The sequence below is a fragment of the Macaca mulatta genome, chromosome 20 (genome assembly GCF_049350105.2).
Source record: "Macaca mulatta isolate MMU2019108-1 chromosome 20, T2T-MMU8v2.0, whole genome shotgun sequence".
Taxonomy (NCBI): domain Eukaryota; kingdom Metazoa; phylum Chordata; class Mammalia; order Primates; family Cercopithecidae; genus Macaca; species Macaca mulatta.
In genome coordinates, this window is record NC_133425.1 from 43,073,437 (window position 1) to 43,089,578 (window position 16,142).

Genomic DNA, 16,142 nt, shown 5'->3' on the forward strand with positions numbered 1-16,142 from the left:
GCAGTGAGCCCTTGGGAAGAAAGGCCTCCTTGGATTTTTTTGTGTACTTCTTAGTAGGTGGTAGAATACTTTGTATATATAAGGGGCACTTAGTATTAGATTATTAATTCACCATTCTGATGTTAATCTGTACATTTTGTTTATTTATATTTTTTAGAGGTAGCCGGTTCAACCCCATATTAGATATGCTGGCAGCCCTTAAAAAAGGAATAATTGGAGGAGTCAAAGTTCATGTGGATCGTCTACAGGTAGCCTTCTGATTTTCAGTATGCTTCTATTTTCAGGACAGTTAATCTACAATACAGCTATGTTTCTTAATATATGTTCTCATTTAAGGTTTTTGTCTTAAGGTTTTATTCTCTACCTATCTTCCTATTCCTATTGTCACCTTTCCAGTTTATCTGATCCCACGAAGTAAGATGCTTAAACACTTGCAGCGATTTCCTGTGCAGAATTTTAACTTCAGTAGCTCATCTCTAAAAGCTAGGTCCATAGTGGTGAAGTGACCTGCTTTATAACCTTGGGCTTTTAGGGGCAGACTGGCTGACTGTTGGTCCAGTGCTCTTTTTCCTGCTTTATACTAACATCCAACCTGGAAATAAACCTTGTTCTGTTCAGAACTTCACAGCATTATCTTCACAGCTCCTAAATTACAGAAACATTCTTTGGTTCACTGTTGGTCATAACAGCCTCTCTGTCCACAGTTCTCTCCTACTAAACACTCTTTGTGCTTCAGCCAATACAATAACTACTGTGTCTTGAATTTTGTGGGGTTCTGTCCCTCTGCTCACACCATTTTCTCTGCCTGGAATATCCTTCCTTCTTTCAGGGTTACTGGGCTCTGAGGTCTTACCAGACTTTAAGAGCAGCTCTACAAAATCATCCAGATGCAAACATACTTCTATTCTTCAACATGCTTTTGTGACCTTTAACTACTAAGATTGCAGTCTATTATATAGGCTTATATAATTTATTTCTGTAAAATAATAATGATTATTCCATGGGGTCTTTCACATAGTAGGTGCTCAATATTAAATAAGAAAGAGGAAAGTTTATAAAGAAAGACCTATATAGTGTTATAAATGGCATGTTTGCATACTCATTCACTGGTGATTGTATTTTGCATACTTGATTTTCACCTAGGCATTTATCTTTTTTCCTTTGTTTTCTGTTGCTTTGTCTTTTTGTAACGCCTCCTGAGGCAATTTCTTTGATTTTTATCTTGCAGTTCTTCTACTGAGTTTTGCATGTTGGCTATCATGTTTTAAATTTTCATTTTTCGTAGTATCCTGTCCTATGGATATTTCATGGACGTCATATTTTATCTTTTCTGAGGATATAACCTAGAGGTTTTTTCTTCTTCAATTTTCCTTTCCTCTGCATTATGACTTTTCAGAGGTTTTTCCCTCAGTCTTTCATGTTGGAGGGATTTGTCAGATGTCCAGTATTCTTTAGCTATTTATTAATTTTTAAAAGTGAAGGAGTAAAAAGTTCAGAGGAAGCTGTGTGCTTGGGTACAAAGATTCTCTTTTTCTTTTGTTACTATTTCAGCTTTTGTTTTTGATTCAGCGGGATACATATACCTGGGTATATGCATGATGCTGAGATTTGGGGTGTAAGTGGTCTCATCATCCAGGTTCTAAGCACAGTTCCCAATAGTTTTTCATTCCTGGCCCTCCTTCCTCCCTCCCTGCTCTAGTGGTCTTTTTTTTTTTTTTTTTTTTTTTTTTTTTTTAATACTGCCCCAGTATTAGGATTCACTGGGTTGAATGGTAGTTCTGTTTTAAGTTCTCTGAGAAATCTCCAAACTGTTTTCCACAGTGGCTAAACTAATTGACATTCCCACCAAACAGTGTATAAGCATTCCCTTTTCTCTACAGCCTCACCAGCATCTATTGTCTTTTGACTTTTTAATACTAGCCATTCTGACTAGTGTGAGATGGTGTCTCACTGTGAGTTGTTTTTTTGTGTGTGTATTTCTTTGTTTGTTGGTTTGTTTGTAAGACAGGGTCTCGCTCTGTCACCCAGGCTGGAGTGCAGTCGAGTGCACAGCTCACTGTTCCCTCAACCACCCAAGCTCAAGGGACCCTCCCACCTCAGCCTCCCAAGTAGCTGGGACTACAGGTACATGCCGCCATGCCTGACTAATTTTTTAGTTTTTTGTAGAGACAGGGTCTTGCTGTGTTGCCCAGGCTGGTCTCAAACTCCTGGGCTCAAGTGATCCTCCTGCCTCTGCCTCCCGAAGTGCTAGGATTACAGGCATAAGCCACTGCACCCAACCTCATTGTGGCTTTGATTTGCATTTCTCTGATGCTTAGTGATATTGAGCTTTTTTTTTTTTTATGTTTCTTCCTGTGTTTAGGAGAAAGATTCTTGATGAATTCACTTACAAGGTGATCTGATGGCAAAAGCTCCTTTTTGTTGTAGAAAGCCTCAGATGCCAATATCTGGAATTCTTTTCTCTAAGGCTTTTCAGTCTACCCAGAAAGTACATCTCTAACATCATGACCAAAGGACATACACTTTGTTTCCATATCCTGAGAGCAGGGTGAAGGAAGGAAACCAGGGATCCCACTGTGAAGTATGCAGTCTTCAACCAAATCCACTGTTTAATCCTTGTATCTCCTGCTCTCCACTGTGTCTTATACTCTTGAGTACAGTGTTTTTAACCAGAGAAAAAGCCTTTTGTCTCTCAAAACTCAGGGAGCTGAAAGCAGATAGTAACTCCCTAAGCGTTCAGGGAATGGAAAGGAACTTTTGGACCCAGTCTTCCTACGTGGAATGTCCGTGAATCCCAGCAGTGTCTGGGTCTCAGGGTCCTGAGGCTCTTTCCTGTTCTCTTTGTCCTAATGGATTTATACCTTAGTGGGTTTATACCTTAAACATTTTTTTCCACTATTATTTGACGGATTTTAGGAAAAACAGGAGTTAAATATATATCTTGGTCATATTAACCAGAAATCTACTTTTGATTTTATACTGAAATATCCCTTCCATTCCAAGATGTAGCTAGGCATTTTTCTATTCCTTTTAAGAAATAAGTGGGCCTATATGGAAAAGAAAAAAGACCTAGATAATCTTGAAGAGAAATATAAGATTTGAATAAATGATGGGCTATACCATATCCTTGGATAAAAAGACTGTTACAAAAATGTGAGTACCTCCTAAATTAGTCTACTAGTTCATTATAATCATGGTCATTTCAGTGGAGTAGAGCTTTTGGCAATTTCATATGGTTAAGGGCCCACCAGGGAAGAGGGATTTCAGTAAATACTTCAGACTTTCAGATGACCCTCTTGAAAAGCTATACCTTTGAGTAAAAGGGAATCAGAAATAGTTCACTCCTCACAAAGGGTAGTGGATAACATCCAGAACCTCAAAGTATTTCTACAAATATGTACAATGTCTGTCTGTCATTCAAAATTATCAGGCATGCTAGGAGTGATCAACAACAGAGAGCCACCTACATTGGTTCAGATATTAGAGTTGTCAGACATAGACGTCAAAATAACTACGATCAATGTGTTTAAGAAATTAGATAACAAGTTGGAGAATTTTATTAGAAACTTCAATAGTATATTTAAAAAGAATCAAATAGAAATTCTAAATGAAAAATTCGGTCACCAAAATTGAGGTCAGTGAAACAGTGTAGTACTTATTCACTATAATTGATGGCAGAGGATAGGTAACTCAGAAAAACACCCCAGTATACACACAAGAACTTAAAATAATATGTGATCAAGGAAACAATGAATTAATGGTGGATGTATAGATTATTTAATATATAGTTTGGGGAAAATTAAGGAAGTTAGAGTATCAACTCACTTCATACACCAAAATACATTTCAAGTGGATTAAATGACTTAATTTTAAAAGATGTTTATTTTAAGAAGAAATCAAAATACTTTCAAGCTTTTATTTTGGACATATCATAAGCTATCAGTTTTAGCCCCTAATGTTGACAAATTCTTAGTTTTGTGATGACTTTGAGTTGAAAATAATTTTACTTTACTTTGAAGTTTAATATTCTGCCATGTTGTGTAAAGTTTTCATTTTATTTGAAGAGTCATAGACAAATTATAAAGACAGTGCAAAATGCGGTGATTTTCTCTCAAGTTAATAAATTGAAGGTTTCTCCTTTTCTTTTTATTTTCTTTTAATGTCAAGCACAGCATAGCGTTTTAAAGTTAGAATGATATCCTTTTTAATCCTGCATCATCTGAAATTGGGAAACTTTTTGCTTATATATCCTTATACACAAAGCTCAAGTTGGTCAAGACCTTAAGATATTTCATCTAATCCCCTCCTTTTACAAACAGAACTAGAGCTCTTTGTAGGACAGTAACTGTCTGTAGTCCTAAGACTAGTTACTGCAGATAGGAATAGAATTCATGGTTTCCCATTCCTAGTTCACTACTTTTTATACTCAAGCACCTGAACTTTCATCACTTTCTTTTCAGCAGCAGAGTTTAATGTCTACTTCACTACCTATCTCATTTTCCCATTTTTAGTTGTGTTTCAGAAATTATAGGAGAAAGAGGTCAGTAGTTTTGTCATGATTCAAATAATTTTACTTTTTTTTTTTTTGAAACAGAGTCTCACTCTGTCACCCAGGCTGGAGCACAGGGGCGCGATCTTGGCTCACTGCAACCTCCACCTCCTAGGTTCAAGCGATTCTCCTTCTTCAGCCTACCAAGTAGCTAGGACTACAGGCATGTGCCACCACGCCCGGCTAATTTTTTGTATTTTAGTAGAGATGGGGTTTCACCGTGTTAGCCAGAATGGTCTCGATCTCCTGACCTCATGATCCACCCGTCTCAGCCTCCCAAAGTGCTAGGATTACAGGCATGAGCCACTGGGCCTGGCTGAGTTTTACCTTTTTTAAAAAATGTAAATGGAAGTTCACCATTTGTGTTTTTACTTTTTCCTTCTTTTATTTAAATTAAAAATATTTATCAAAAGCAAAATGTAAGTACATAACTGTTCTAGACTTATAGTCATCAGTAGCCCAAAATGTCAATGATATTTTTGAAGGTCTTCTGAATTTAAATATGTACTTTGCCATCTCTAAAAATTGTGGTAAAACATACATAACATAAAATTTGCAATCTTAATCATTTTTAAGTGTCCAGTTTAGTGGTGTTAACTATATTCACCTTGTTTTGGTGATAAATTGAATTCACCTTGTTGTGCAAACAATCTCTAGAACTGTTTTCACCTTGCAAAACTCAAACTCTATACTCATAAACAACAGTTCCTCATTCTCCCCACACTCCAACCTTCCTTTTTTTTTTTTTTACTAATATAATCAATGAAAATGGCATCTATATGCTCCTCTTGGGTTTTATTTCAAATCCTTTCAAATTTCCGTATCTCCTGATCCAGTTTTACTCATTACTAGGATCCCAGCCTCTTCTCCCAGCCCCATTACCCAGGACATCTCTCCATGCAGTTTGTTGCTAGCCATGCTTTCCATGCCCCAAATAGACTTGGTTTCCAAATCTCTAAATGTAATTGGAGTTTTATGCCCTCATGCTATGATGGTATTTTAGAGTTGCCTTTTCTTTTTTTCTTTCTATGTCATACTTTAATTTTACAGCTTAGGTGAATGTTTCGTCTTTAGTGAAGCCTCCGGGACTGGAATTAATTTCTCCTTTCATTGTCCTTCTATGACATTTTGCTTGAATGTTTGCTATAGCTCTTGTTTCATTTTATGTTTAGCTAGTTTCTTCTGCCTGCCTCGCTCTGTGGTTTGTAATCTTGTTCAGCTCAAGGTTCACTCATCTCTGCATCCCCAGAGTACTCTCCTCACTACTGTTATCTGTGGGAAATATTTAAATATTGCCTCATTGATTCAACAAATATTTATTGTGCTCTGACTGTAGGCACTAGGGATGTAGTGATGAATATGATACACAAGGTTTTTGACCACATGAGACTTAAATTCTAAAGGGAAAGCCCAACAGAAAACAAAGGTAGGTTGGGAGAGTGATGGGAAGGAATGCAGTCTTGGGTAGGATGGTCTGTTGGAAAGGACCTGGTGGGATATAATTGAGTGTTTTAAATATATTGCATTTGACACATACAGTATTATTTAATTACCATCAGAAATAGAATACTAATGCCTAGCAAATTTGTTGTTAAGTTTGCTTTTTCCAGTACTAATATAGGAGCTTCTACAACCAACTGAATTTTTTTTAATCAAAAGCCCCATAGATTATTAATGGAATTTAGCATTTGTCTATAACTCAGAGTAAACATTTATTTTATGGGCTGAATTAGAATATAAGGGTGAGTAGGCTAATAAAACGGAAATTATTATTATTATTTTCTGTTTAAGCATTAGCTATAAGCTTTAAGAATTAAGTAATTCTTGACTCTCTCTTGTCTCTCATACCCTGTGTTACAATTTATTATTAAATCCTGTTGTCTCTATCCTCAAGTTGTATCCAGAATCTAACCACTTCCCATCACCTTCAGTGCTATTATCATGGTCCAAGCTACCATTATCCCTCACCTAGGTTTTTACAGTCATCTCCTAAATTCCAACTAGACATAAGACAGCCTGTTCATGCTCTACCTGGTCATAGGCAGTTTATGTCATATATCATAAGCCTCCAATGATTTCCTCTCTCACACAAACTGGAAACCACTGTTCTTCAAATGGTCTATGTGCTCTCCATGGTCTGGACCTACATCTCTTATTTCATTTCCTACCAGCTGCCCCATCTACTCTATTTCAACCACATTTTCCTCCTTACTGCTCGCAAAGACACTAAGCATGCTCCTGCCTCAGGACCTTTGCACTTATCACTCCCAGCCCCGTACACTCTTCCCTCAGATCCATATCATTGACTATAGTCCTTTCTTCAGTTTCTGATTACATGTTACTTTATTAGAGAAATCCTTTCTGATCACCTATATGAAATAGCTAACAACCCTCATCCTACTCCCCTGCCCTGGTACTCCCCATCCCCTGCCTTTTCTTATTTCTACTTTGCACTTATCACCATCTGACATAATAAATACATATATGTAGTAATAATATATATTATAATTATTATATACATAGAGTCATATGCTACATAACAGCATTTTAGTCAATGATGGACCATGTATACAGTGGAGGTCTGGTAAGATTTTAATATTGTATTTTTACTGTACCTTTTCTATCTTTAGATACACAAATACTTAACCATCATATTACAGTTGCCTACAGTATTCAGTACATGTTTGTAGCCTAAGAGCAATAGGCTGTGCCATATAGCTTAGTGCTTAGTAGGCTATACCACAGTTTGTGTAAGTACACTCTATGGGTGTTCACACAACAACAAGATTGCCTAATGATGCATTTCTCAGAATGTATCTTGGTCATTAAGCGATGCATGACTGTGTGTGTGTGTGTGTATATAGCTTTTTTATTGTCTATCCGCTACACATACCTTTAAGAACAGTTTCAAGAAGGCAAGAATGTTATGTATTTTGTTCATGCTGTATCCTCAATACCTAACATAGTACCTAGTAGGCCTTCAATAAATATTTGTCTAACAAATGTATACATGCTAGCCTACATATTAGGAAATATCATTCGATGAACCTGCCTAGGCACAGACCCTGCTCTTAGGGAACTTACTGTTCCAGAGTGACCTGACTATAGCCAGGCTAGTAAAAATGTGCAGATCAACTGCATAGTCGACCTTTCTCACTCAAACTCGAGGAAACTTTATTATGATTGCTATTAATATGTCCATCCTGTCATCTATAAATGGACATTTGTTGATCTACTTTGTTTATGAGTTTCCACTAGAGGAGAAGGCACTACTACTCTGGGTAGTTAGCCAACAAAAGCAACATTCCCAGTGTCCTGTTTCTTCACATTTGAGATGAACAGTGAGAAAATAGAGAAAATAATATATGTTATAAATATTGTATAAATATGTAATAAATATTGCCTTATTTTTAAGTAATAATTTATGCCTTGTTTTTTATGAGTACATTTCTCCATTTTCTCTGACAATTCATCAGATAATTAGAAGTAACACATAATGTTAAAAATCATTGTAGGTTTATCATTCATTTATACTGTTCATACTGTTCACCGTGAACCACTGACAAACACAAACAATGTTTCAGTTCAGACTCATTTAGTTTGTTCAGCCTATAATCAGAAACTAATGGAAAATAAAATGACCAAATATGGGTAGCCATACGCCAGAATGTAGAGAAGCATTGGCCTGGAAAACCAATACCTTCATGTTCCTGAAAAAATGGAGTCTTGTCGGTATCCTATCATTGGATGACCCAGAAATACATTACAGTAGCAGAATCCAAAGTACAATTTCACATCTTTTCCCAAAACAATTTTAGTATTTTATGTGTTTTCTAATTTGGATATTTTATTTTACTTTATTTATTTTTTGAGACGGAGTCTCGCTCCGCCAGGCCAGAGTACAGTGGTGCGATCTCGGCTCACTACAACCTCCACCTTCTGTGTTCAAGTGATTCTCCTGCCTCAGCCTCCCAAGTAGTTGGGACTACAGGCACATGCCACCACGCCGAGCTGATTTTTGTATTTTTAGTAGAGTTGGGGTTTCACCAGGATGGCCAGGATGGTCTTGATCTCTTGACCTCATGATCCGCCCGCCTTGGCCCCACAAAGTGCTGGGATTACAGGCATGAACCACTGCCCCCCAGTCAGAAATGTAATTTTTTTTAGCATTTTAATGGTTACTGAATTATTTTAATTCCAGCTTAAAAGTAAATGCCTGCAATTCTAAGAACAGAGAGTTCATCTCATGTTGACCTATTTATAATGACTCATAAACTTGTAACTTGATGTGTATATTCTATTTAAGGGGTGTGTGTGTGTGTGTGTGTGTGTGTGTGTGTGTGTGTGTAGAAACCTGTGTGATTTTTGAATGTTCATTTAAGAATTACTTCAGAACTGTATATATTTTTAAGCAATTTTTTGAAGTATTACTTAATTACAGAAAGGTATGCACACAGGCCATAAGAGTATGGCTTGATGTTTCTAAGAGTTTCTAATCCTTTTTTGATCACATTTCAGACCCTAATATCTGGAGCTGTAGTAGAACAACTTGATTTCCTACGAATCAGTGACACAGAAGAGTAAGTCCCTTTGGGTTATTTCATTTTGGGTTTTTTGAAATTACATTAGAAAAGTAGAAAATATGAAACCTTTTCTTTTACTTTCTAGGCTTCCAGAATTTAAGAGTTTTGAGGAACTAGAACCTCCCAAACATTCAAAAGTCAAACGTCAAAGCAGCACCCCTAGTGCTCCTGAACTGGGACAGCAGCCGGATGTCAACATTAGTGAATGGAAGGACAAACCCACCCACGAAATTCTTCAAAAACTGAATGTGAGACAGATGCAGTTCCCACATGGCCCTCGGTTGCTGGGGCAGAGGCTCCCAGAGTCTGACCGTATGTCTTATTGTCCTCTCAGTGAAGGTAGCAATTAATCTGGAGGTGGATGACTTGTCTACACCCAGGGCAATCATGAGAAGTTGTTCTCTTGGTCTAACATCTGCATAGATATCTTTAAAAATGCTTAAGAATTGCAGGTGAATATGTTTGTCTTGGATACACAAGTATGGTATGAGCCATTAAAGAAGTCAATGATAGTTGCCTGTGGGTTCTCCAGATTTCTCTTTTAGAGCCCTCTTTCTTCCTTTCTGCCCCCATCTTGTCTCCTGCCCCAGTGTTTAGGTGTAATGCTTGCTTTAGGTCAGTCCTGTCACTGAGTAAAGCAGTCTTTTCACTGCATTCATACAAATATTTTAGCAAATGAATATTTATCTTTCCTAAGGTTACTTACGTTTCAGAAGAGTAAGGGTGGATAGGGTGTAGTACTGATTCAAGGAAACGAAATTCTCCCAGTAGAGCAATAAACACTGTGACGTTTTGTTTGGGGCATACAAATTTGAGCATGTAGACCAAATATATATCCTTCCAGATGTGACCAATTCTTGTTGATGGATATTGTATAGATCCAAATAAGCATGAATAAGATATAATACGGCATAAAGCACATAGCACAGTGCCCTAATATATAATAAACACTCTAAACAAGTCCCCTCCTATCATCTATCTCTTCAAAACAGTTTGCTAGCAACATGGTCTCCCATTTACCAATAAGAAGAATCAAGAAGGGAGTGGTTAAATGACCTGGCCAAGTCTCTCAGAGAGTGGCAAAATCAGTATTATTGCTTGTAGATAAAATATTTTCTGTTCATTACTTATCTTGTTTTCTGGCAAATTTAATTATTAAATCCTACCACCCCAGGAATCCAGCTTGTCACTTGTCTACCCTCTATCTCTAAGATATCTAAGATAAGTATGAATCGCTGTATAATGTCATCTTATGCTTTATATTATATCAATGACAGTTTATCTTTCCTCAGTTCATAGTAAAGTATTTCTTCTCTGCATCATGTGGTTTTGTGATTAGTTACCCTCTGTGGTAACTCCTGTACCCATTTCATTTCAGTTCCTCACCGTGATTTATATTTTCAGGATTGCAGTTGTCTGGCTAGCCAAGCCATCCTGCTGGGTATACTGCTCAAAAGAGAAGGCCCCAACTTCATCACAAAGGAAGGTAAGAGTGCATGTCTAAGAGAACATTTTAAATAAGAGGACCGCTGTAGCCTTGAACATATATCAAATATGCATAAGCTATCCACTAAAATGTTGCAAGTTCTTTACCCCTTCATTAAACCTTCTTTTTCACTTTTGAATGGAAAATGTTCATTCATACCCCCTAAAGTGGAGGAGACTGATGTATGAACCCCTAACTGGCTTTCATGCAGTGATGCTTGATTGTTTCTCTGATTGTCTGAAAAGTATTGGAGCTTGGATTGTACCTGTGATTGTTAACCTCTGATGAATTCCATAGTTATTTATTGACAGTTTCTATTTCCAGTTTTATCTTCTCTAATTTTTCAAGAATAACATCGAATTGTTATGTCTATAAAAATTAGCTCCCTCAAGATAGCGCCACTGCACTCCAGCCTGGGTGACAGAGCAAGACTCCATCTCAAAAAAAAAAAAAAAAAAATTAGCTGCGTCGTGATCTGCAGCAGCCATTTGGAATGGAACATGGCATTTAATAGAATTGTGCTCTGAAGATGGTTAATAAAAATAAATCATTTGTAATTATATCTATGTCCACTCTGCATTAAGGATGAAACCCAGTTATCCCCCAGATTCACACTTGCATGTGGAGTCACCACTGTAAGGAATCTTTAAGTTCTCCACCATGGTCCACTTCTGACATTTTGTAATACAGAATAATGCAGAATACAGTTCAAGTACTTAATGTCTAGCTATTCAAAAATCTTTGGCTTATTTGAAAGTACTCTGTTAAGAGGTGTGTGTTGATATGGTTAGAACTGAAAAACAGCAGTGGAATTAATAACACATATAGTTCTGGTAATTAACCGAGCATAGTTATTTATTCAAATGAGATCTACTTAGTTTTTGCCTTATTATAGCTAAGAGATAACCTTCTTGAGTATTATACATGTGAATTGAATCGTTTTCCATTTCTTAGCTTGTTAAAGGCAGAGGAACTTTTAGCAAATTTCAAACAGAATCTTGCATATTTCTAATTAGTCTTAAAACTGTAAGTATAAGCAGAATCTCAGTTGTATTTAGGACATTCACTGAAATTTGCACTTTATCTAAAACAGTAGGATTTTTAAAAATCAAACATTTCATTAGAAACCTAGAATTCAGAATGGCTGTTTTTTTTATTGAAAAGTTTTAGTGCTTTTAAATAAAAGAAAATTTATATAAAATAGTTTATAATGAAAATGCTAAGGGAATGATTTTTTAAACCATTTTTATAAACTTGAGAATAATATTCATTAAATGTTTTAAATCTATAAAACCTTATGTGAAACATTGAAAATCATATGCATCTACAGAATCCGAATATAATTTTATCTAATTTGTTAAAAGGCTATAAAAAGTTTAGAGTAAAATGTTAAAGATCTTGTTCTTTATCTTTGTTTTCTTTTTGGTGCTCTTTCCTGTCACATTGTGATTTTACAGACAAAATCGTGGCCAAATAATGAAACCCACTGGTGGTGTCTTTTGAGCAGTAGCATATGTTGGAATGATCATAGCCCCATGTACATAACAAGGCCTCAGTAAAGTTTTATTGAACAAATAAATGAAAAGTCATATATATTAGAGTCTACAGTATTTGTTCAATTGCTAATTATTTTACTATATTCTCTTTTCCTCTTTTCTGCAGTAAATTAAAATAGCATTTGTATTGTTAAAAGTTTAGATTGCATATTAATTAGGAAAATAGTTGAATTTCAAGAAATAAAGTACCAAAATTATATACTCAGACTAAATAGTATCAAGTGCTGGAGATAGTCACACTCTATATATTTGAGTTACATATTTAAATATGTCAGTTCAGAACATTAATGAATCGATGTATCAACTCTAGTGAAGCACAGTGAAAATTTGAGTACTTTTAAGAGGAATAAATGTGATGCATTTAATTAAAAGTTTTGTTCAACAAAGACTCTATTATCCAATGTCTAGGTACCGTTTCTGATCACATTGAGAGAGTCTATAGAAGAGCTGGCAGCAAAAAACTTTGGTTTGTATTAGTGTCCTTGTTGTTACGTTTTATTTTTGTGTTGTCATATTCGATAGCCTAAAGAAAATGGACCAGTCTTAAAGATGGTAATTCATCCTGATTTTTACTTTGAACCTCCAAGGTTACAGCACTTCCTGAGAATGTGCCTATGTAGCATGTCTCTCCCCGCACCTCCTCCACCAAAATTCTGAAAACAAAGACACTGTAGGGATTGAACCTGAAGAGTATTCACTGGAATGATATGCTAAGAATTCTTTCCTACTCTACACCTTCTCTGCCCCAGCAAGGTGCTTTAAGTTCTGTTTTTTAATTTAGGCAACCTGTTCTGCTATTATAGAAGGCCATGAAAAGAGACCAGTGATTTATCTAATCATAAGCAAAAATAATATACTGAGAAGGCTATTCTCTTGTCACTTAAGTTGAATGAATCCCAGTGATTGTAGCTGCTTCATGAAAAATAACCAATTTGTTCTACAGAGGTAATCTCTTCCCAGAGATAGAAAAAAAAAGAAGTAGGAAAGTTTAAATAAATAAAGTTGTTTAAATTCACAATTGAGTAGGAATGCCTAAATGCATGGCCCTCTGCATTTTGATGTAATTCTACAGAAATGTTTTACTAGCTGAATCTAACAAATATTGAAAGTCAAAGTGTATGTATAGATATATATACACACGCACACATTTTTTAATGATACGTTATCCACTTAAAAAAAAAAAAAGTCTCAAGAATGTCATAAGAAACTCCCTTAACCTAAATGAGCCTCAGGTTTCTAATCCCTAAAATAAGGGGATTAGACAAAACAATCTCTTAGAATATTTCAATTATATTTTTATCATAAATATACCATTCCTCCTCAGAAGAAATAATGTAATAATCCTATAGTTAAATCTTTCAAATTTTCACTGTAAATTCTTAGTACAGTAAGACATCAAGCCAATAAGTGATAGTTCTGGTAAACTTTCTTAGCCAGTAAGTTTCAAGTGTGGTCTATAGTCTTACTTTTGATTAAGCACATCTGTTCTTGCTTTATGTATTACACTTTATGCATTTCAGATAAATCATTAGCTAGCAAACATTTAGAATGCTGACTGTTATGTTTGGAAGAACTGGAAGTTGTATTTACTCTATTTTCCCTTTTATGGCTTTCCACTGACACACCCAGGTTGGCGGTGCGCTACGGGGCTGCATTTACCCAGAAATTTTCTTCCTCTATAGCCCCACACATTACTACTTTTCTGGTACATGGGAAACAGGTAACATGCACAGAATTTGAAAACCCAAGCTGCTTGAAATGTGTGGGCTTATTTGCACTCTGAAGGTTAAACATGTCTTTTGGTCTTAGAGTGTGTGGGTGAAAGCTTCTCTAGAAGTAGGAAGTGTTTGTTTCACTAACTTTATTAGTTATTGACTGAATTTTCTTTTAGTCATCTATGTTGAAATTAAGAAATATAAATGTTTTTTATAAGTCAGCTTCTGTGGATATCCTGAAATACCTAAAGATTGCAGCCAGTTTCAGACCTACATTTTTATTTTACTTTTTCTATCTAAAAGTTCCACGTGAATTTTTACTTTTGAGGGAAAAAAATTATCTGATGTATTGCATGTGCTGTACTTTAAAAAAAAAAAAAAATCTGTTCTCCCTAGGTTCTAAGACTTTTTCAGTAATATAAAAATAGCAGTGTGAATTTCTTCCCCCAACATTATGACTTTATCATGAAAAAGAAATACTGGTATTTCATTGTAGCACTTTCTAAAATTCAGTACTAAGTGAATCCTCTAATCCAGAGATTTGGTTATCTAGGCACCAAAAGAAACATGACTTAGAATGGTTATAGAAATAGGTCACATGTACTAGTGACAGATTTAGTAATGAACTTGTTAATGCAAAATCAGAATATCGTCTTAATTCCTCCTATACACCCTCCCTCCCTAATCAAAATAATAACTAGGTTTTCTTTTTTTGCTTTTTAAATCGATAGTGTCATCAGTAATATTTTTGTCACAGCTTGGTGGCAGGGATGAGGTGGAGGGATCCCTCCCTAATTCTGAATGGTCCTGCAGTCTGGGAAATTTCAGCTGTCCTGGGCAGTGTTTCCTCCAAATGATGATGTGAGGATTCAACCGTGTATATTTTAAAGATTACCCAGTCAGGGCCCGATGCATTCCTCATATTTTAGATTTGTGAACATCTGGCCTGCTCTCTTCTTTGCCCCCAGGTCGGTTGTACGCCGTGCAGCAAGTCTTTTAAGTAAAGTAGTGGACAGCCTGGCCCCATCCATTACTAATGTTTTAGTGCAGGGCAAACAGGTAAGTATTTGCTTTTCAGACACTTATTTGGTCCCAGTGGCAAAGATTTCTGGCTAGGACCCTTACTTTTAAGTCTGGCAAGCCTCAGTGTCATAGGCCTCTCACTTTCAGATTTATAAGGGCTCAGGCATTGCTACGAAAGTCGCCTTCCCCAAGCAAAATCTAGTCAGAAAGATATTAAATGGGCCTTCCCCTTTTCCTGCTGCACCTTAGAGCTGTAATCTTCAACTCCTGTGTTGAGATCAATGCAGATGCTAATGTAGAAAATGGACCAATAACTACTAATGTAGAAAATGGACCAATAACTACTAAAGTACTCCAGACAGGTTTCGGATAGGCAGAGCAGAAGTAGGTGAACAGCGAAGGGCACATATTCCCTTCTGCTCCACATAAGAGCTCCCTCCTTAGAAAGCATGGTGTTCGTGCCCAGCCAGGGTCTCTGCATGCCAGTGCTGCTCCCCAGATCCCCTGCCCCAGGCCATCTCTAACCCCAGCTCCTCCCCATTCGCCAGGGCCAGCTCTGTCACCTCCTCCTCACGGAGCCATCTCCAGTTAGCAGTGGTCTCTCTCTCTGGATTCTCACAATAGGTCTGTGACAATTCCCACAATCTGCCCTGGGTCCCAGTTCATTTGAATGTGTGTCTCTCACCTCATGGTAGGCTGTGAGCCCCCAGGGGTCAGAGTCTGAGTCTTGTCCAGTACACATCCCAGTGTGCCCAGCATGGGGCCTTGCTTGGAAAAAGCACTTAGTGAATGTGGGTTGAATTGAGCCTGTGCATGTGGGGTGTGGCTGCTCATTTTCTGTTTTGTTTTCTATAAGCTCTAATTTACCTGGCTGAATCATCCTTTGATTAGAATGAAAACCTGTTCACTTACTCTCCGTCTCTTCTCTGTGAATATATGTGCTTTATTGTGTTTTCCTGAGAGTTAATCTGGGGATATAATAAGCTTTAGTAATATGAAGTACTTTAACGCTCTTCAATGGAATCAACCCATTGGTCATATTTCAGGGCTCTTAATTCATTAAGATTAAAATTATTCATCCTTATATTTAGCTTTTGAAATGTTAGAATAATAAGCTATTTATTGTTTCATGTAATATTTAATAATTAAAAATAATTGTACTAATAAAAGATTCCTGCTGGGCATGGTGGCTGACACCTGTAATCCAAACACTTTGGGGGCCAAGGCGGG

General features: G+C 36.6%; 1 protein-coding gene across 11 annotated transcripts in view; it reads left to right on the plus strand.

The window, feature by feature from the left end:
* The window catches only part of PHKB (phosphorylase kinase regulatory subunit beta), a 225,514-nt gene that overhangs the window by 182,085 nt on the left and 27,287 nt on the right, over nucleotides 1-16,142 (plus strand). For 6 of the 11 annotated variants that reach the window (XM_077984031.1, XM_015126050.3, XM_077984032.1 and 3 more), the window contains 6 exon segments: nucleotides 158-248; nucleotides 9,068-9,129; nucleotides 9,218-9,380; nucleotides 10,537-10,618; nucleotides 12,583-12,640; nucleotides 14,858-14,948. In XM_077984031.1, coding sequence (XP_077840157.1) covers nucleotides 158-248; nucleotides 9,068-9,129; nucleotides 9,218-9,380; nucleotides 10,537-10,618; nucleotides 12,583-12,640; nucleotides 14,858-14,948 — 547 coding nt within the window. 11 annotated transcript variants of the gene reach the window in all.